This window comes from Alligator mississippiensis, chromosome 15, assembly GCF_030867095.1.
Source record: "Alligator mississippiensis isolate rAllMis1 chromosome 15, rAllMis1, whole genome shotgun sequence".
Taxonomy (NCBI): Eukaryota; Metazoa; Chordata; order Crocodylia; family Alligatoridae; genus Alligator; species Alligator mississippiensis.
Genome location: NC_081838.1, coordinates 31,602,957 through 31,608,337, shown reverse-complemented (window position 1 = coordinate 31,608,337; position 5,381 = coordinate 31,602,957). Strand labels below are relative to the sequence as shown.

The window sequence follows — 5,381 nt, the reverse complement described above, 5'->3', positions numbered from 1 at the left end:
CCACAGGGGATTGAAGCACTTTGTATGGAAGTTAAATTTGTGAAGATGCTTTCCAATTTAAAGATTCAAGTCAGTACTTAAATTATCATCTGGTTTATTTTAGAGAAGTAATCTGTGTGGGTTCAGAGAGAGGTAAGGATTTTTTTTTATTCATTCTATCTCTCCTTTCTGCATTTTCTCTGTTGCTTCTTATTAAACAAATGGTTTTCACTGCTTTTGTCCCGCTACGATCAAACCACCTTCCTGACTTTTCATAAGGATGAGCACATAGAGAGAAAGCAAAGAATCTGTTATACTGTTGTGGGTAACTAGACTAACAATGGAATAAAGGTCTTTTCTTGTGTTATTTGGGGGGGGGGTGAAAATAATAGTTCAGGCTATTAATCTCTTTTCCCACATTTCTAATCTGGGTGCTGATAACTAAGGGAATGGTAAGTGTACCTTATTTTTGTGTTTAATGTGTAAGCATTACAAGAATTGTAGCTGTACATTAATTCTATGCCTAAGCATGCAAAAGAGGTCCCAGTCATGGATGGGCAGTAGTTTTGTCTCTCGAGAGACTGAATGGCTTCTGCTTTGGGGAACATATCCTTATTCTTAACTATGAATTTAAATATTGATTTTTGAAGAAATAAATGAAGCTTTATGACATGCTTTTAGGGTGGGAGCTTTAAAGATGTAAACATGCACTGAACATCTAATTCCCACCATAAATTTAAAATCATATATACTGTTTTGACATTTTAGATAATTCCACTCCCATATATTTTATTTATTTCTGTATATATGCACTTGGTAGTTTCCTAAAAATACACATTTCTGAAACTGAGGTCATGAAACTTAACCTGTTGTCTAATCTTAGATATGAGAAAAATCTGGCCTGAATTCATAGCCATCATCAGAGTTCCTATGAATAGCATTGTGGTGAGAACCCAGAGTCAGAGGAGGCACAATGCTGTAATATGTAAATGTTTTGGTATGTATGCCAAAAGATTCTGGAAATATGATCAGGAACCAAAAAAGTCTTCAGTCAAATATCCAAAGGGATGCAAATGGTACCAGTAGTCAGTGCCATAGCAATGAAGTTTGGCACCTGGGGCAAAGCCTGCAGCAGCAGCCCATCCTCACCCCATACACTGATCTGGGAGGCACATGCGCCCCCAAAATGAGCCACTCATGGCCCCATCCCACACCCCGCCGTGGCTGGGCAGCATCTGTTGGTGCCCCTTCACTTCAGCGCCCGAGGCGGCACCCCACTCACCCCCCACTTGCTACAGTACTGCCAATGGTAAAATGGACTTGTTCTAGGAAAATCTCCTGAAAATTTAGAAATACTAGCCCTGAGGCTTTTGCTGTTTTCATCCTTCTTTTTTTTTTTTTGCATTACACTGCATCTCTACCCCCATTGGACTCAACAGAGGGAGAGCAAGTTCAACAGAAGCAGTAAAGTGGGATTAAGAGGAGAGAGCTCTAAAGACAATGAGAGGAGAGACAATAATATCTGTAATCCTGCAAAAGGTATGTGTGAAAAGATGAAAGCATGTTTATTCAGATTATATGGTTTAATTTTTCTTGAGCAGACACATAGTTAACTGTGTTAGACTGAAGTCCGGTGGAAGGCAGGGGAGATTTGCACCTTATAAATTAAATCAGAAATATCTAGCATCAACTTTTGTAAGCAGATGGCTTACTTCATGAGCTGTTCTACTTCCTGTAGATCTTTCACAGCATCTGATGAAGCATGCCCTCAGTTTAGGAAAGCTTATTATTCTTTTATATAGCTCATACTAAGTATTGCTTTGTCCTGAACAGCCACACTATAATAGCCATTCATGCATTTGAAGACTGTTATCAAATCCTCCCTCAGTTCTTTCTTATCCAGACCAGTCCTTTCAACATTACTAAAAGGATGGAGATGGCCAATTCTCCGTGGCCATAGGTGACAGGACTAGGAGCAATGACCTCAGCCAGTGGCAGTAAAAATTTAGTTTGGAGACTATGAGGAGTTTTCTGGCTATGGGGGTGGTTATGAATTAGGACAGACTACCTGGAGAAGTTGTGCAATCCCGATCCTTCTGAAATGTTTATTATAAAGTTTTACCATGTCTGTCAGTCTTTCTGTATGTGTGTGGATAGTCTACCTAGTTATATTTCTTGATAGTTAGCTGCAGTTGATTACATATTCCCTTTCCTTCTTACAGAAGGAGTGCCCTAGTGAATGGAACCCAGTAACAACACCAGGGTGTCTGAGTTCATCATGGAGGGGCTCTTTGGTTTTCCCCATCTCCATGGTCTGTTCTTCGGAGTCATCCTGTGCCTCTTCATGGCTGCTGTCCAAGGCAACTCCCTGATCATCCTGGCTATTGTCTTTCACCCACCTTTGCACAAACCCATGTACTTCTTCATTGCTAACCTGGCTGTACTGGACATTTTCTGCACCTCCTCTGTTCTGCCCAAAATGATGCAGTACCTGATCCTTGGGAAGAAATCCATCTCTTTTAATGACTGCCTGGCTCAGCTTTTTTCCTTTACTTTCTCAGCAGCAACAGAGCTTGTGCTCCTCAGTACCATGGCCTTTGACCGGTACATGGCCATCTGTCATCCCTTACACTACGTAACCATCATGACAAAGAGAATGTGTATTATATTAGCAGTCTGTACCTGGGCACTTGGAGCCATAAATTCCTTTGTGCACACATTGCTCATGCTGCCTCTAGATTTCTGTGGGCCCAACCTCATCCAGCACTTCTTCTGTGAGATCCAGTCCCTGCTGGCATTGTCCTGCAGCTCAACTTACCTCAACCAAGTCATGGCCTTCATGGCTAATATTTTCCTAGCCATGCTGAATTTCTTTCTAATCACCATGTCCTATGGCTTCATCATCAGAAGCATCCTAAAAATTCAGAGCTCAGAAGGGAAGCAAAGAGCCTTCTCCACATGTTCCTCACATCTTGTTGTGGTTGGTCTCTACTACTCCACTATCATCTACACCTACATCCGGCCACCTTCCAGCTACTCCCTGGAGAATGACAAGATGGTGGCTATTCTCTACACACTTGTGACTCCTGTGCTGAATCCCCTGATCTACAGCCTGCGCAACAAGGAGGTTAAAGTTGCTTTCAGGAAAGTCCTTGCTGTCTGCAAGAGAAATTCATCTTGACAATAGTGAACCTGATTTCTTGTAATCTGATGACATCTTTTCTGGGTGCACAACTGATGTGAAATATTTGGTTATCCTTGGCTTTAATACACACTGGTTAACACACATTTTTATACTAACAAAATTTTTTCTTTGTTCACTCCTAGTGGCCAGTTTCTGTTTCTCCTGGTAAGCATATTAGTGGTCTTTGTGCTCCTTAGTGTGATTTTATTTTAACTTGCTTGAGTTTCTGGGAAAAGATGATTCAAAAGGTGAATGTGTCATCCTTGCTCTTGCTGTTTTGTTTTGTTTTGTTTTGTTTTGGGGGTTTTTTGTGACTCATTATTAAGAATGACAGAATGGTACATTAAGGAAATAGAAATGGGTTTCCCTGATTTGAAAAGGGTTGAATAGAACTATTGTTAGATTCCTAACATGTGGAATAGTATCTGTCTCTAGATACAGAGCACAAAGGTAGAAGTGTAGTATAGTGCAGCAGTTTACACCACTTGTGTATTGTGCCCCCAATAACATTAATTGTTCATGACATCATACCATGTCATACTATGGATAGAATAGGGCACACTGAGTGCGGCTACAAGTGCAATTAATGCAAAGCCATAAACTCTGATATGCCCAGCACTACTGTGCATTGAAACGGGTCAGAGCAGCTCCTCCTGGCAGAGGGACATGGGGGTCAGCTTGCCACCTGAGGCAGCTCTGATCTGGCTCTATGTGCTGCAGAAGGGCTGCCTGGGACACGAGAGTGCTCAAGTGAAAGGCTAGCCAGTAGGCTGCCCTCGCACTTAAGCACCCTCATGCCCCAGCCAACCTTGTCAGTGTCTGCATGTGCTTTGCTGCAGAGTAAATAACTGCCATTGGATAATACTTTTGTTTACAAGGAGTGACTTTTGGTGGAGTCAATTAGTTTACTCATTCCTAATAACACTGCATGTGTAGCTGGTGAGACTTTTCCTGTAGCGATAATTAGACTTGCTGGGCATGTCCACACATGTAGGCACATCCGCTAGCAGCAGCTCAAATAGAAGCAGTGCAAATTTGAGCCAGGGCTTTTTGCATCAGTGCCTGGACATGCACTTTTGTGTGGGGCAAACTGTGCCACTTGGGGCAAAATAACCCTGCCTGGCTCCTCCCACATCTGCAGCCAGGGGGAGCTAGAGCCCGGGCCCAGTACCTGTGCTGGCCCAGCAGTATAAAAAGATACCTTGGCAAGTACCTCAGGGCTACTCACTCTCAGGAGCTTCTCAGCCCTGCCAATTCATACCTGGGGACACTATCCCTTGTGCCAGCTGGACTGCTGAAGCAGCCTTAAGAGTTCCCTTCACTGTCTACCCACTGCAGCAGTCTAGCAGTGGGGGCTGCTGTCTGGCTGTAATCTGCTGCCACGTGCAACAACATGTGGCCCCAAGGCTGTGCAGCTGCCAGACCTGGATGGGTACTGCATGGCCATTAGAGGGATCTGCACCTGTGGGCCAGCTGGCAGTGGACTGTGGCTGCACAGTTGGCCTTTGTGTGGTACTACTTCCATGTGTGCCACCACCTGGCCATCTGGGCAGCTATCGCCCAGAAGATGTTCTCAGTGAGGTGGTCTGCTTTGAACTGTCAAAGCATGTCTTCCTGGTCCCAAGGGGCCAGAAGGTCAGCCACCTCCATCTGTGTCCCAGGTGCCAGCTCTGAGCAGGCTCCTCTGGCTGGGTCCTTCCACTTGCCTCACTAGCAGGAATTCTGGTGTTTCCTATTTAAAAACTGAAAAATCCCTGATAAAAAAATCCCGAAGTCAGTTTTTAAAATATCCCAAAATCCATGTTCTTTCACAATTAAAAAAAAATAAACCACTACAGAGAGAGAGAGAGAGAGAGAGAAATCAAATCAGTTGGGCAATGTTTTCTTGATATATTTACAATATTAAAGTGATTTGGAATGCCTCTATCATCATAATAAAATACATTCAAATATCTATACAGTTTGGCATTGACTTTTGGCTTTTTTGTCATAGAAAATCAGAGCTGCCCCTACCCGCTTTGCTTGCCAGGATGTGCAGCACTGGGCAGCACTAATATGCCAGTGCCCTGCCCCTGCCCTTCCCCCTCACTCTCAACCCACAGCTTGCCCCACACTCCAGTCCCCTCACTCCTGACCCACAGGGCCAGGCATGTGGTTGTGGGATATGTGGGTGGATAGTGAGAGAACTGTGGGAGTGGGAGGCCATATAGGGGGAGCT

General features: G+C 43.8%; 1 protein-coding gene across 1 annotated transcript; it reads left to right on the top strand.

Annotated features, from left to right (window-relative positions):
- The first annotated feature begins 833 nt into the window (after nucleotides 1-833).
- On the top strand, nucleotides 834-3,160 carry LOC132245553 (olfactory receptor 13G1-like). The gene is made up of 2 exons (XM_059718144.1): nucleotides 834-847; nucleotides 2,230-3,160. The coding sequence occupies exons 1-2, from the start codon at nucleotides 834-836 to the stop codon at nucleotides 3,158-3,160; spliced, it is 945 nt and encodes a 314-aa protein (XP_059574127.1).
- Nucleotides 3,161-5,381: the final 2,221 nt, after the last annotated feature.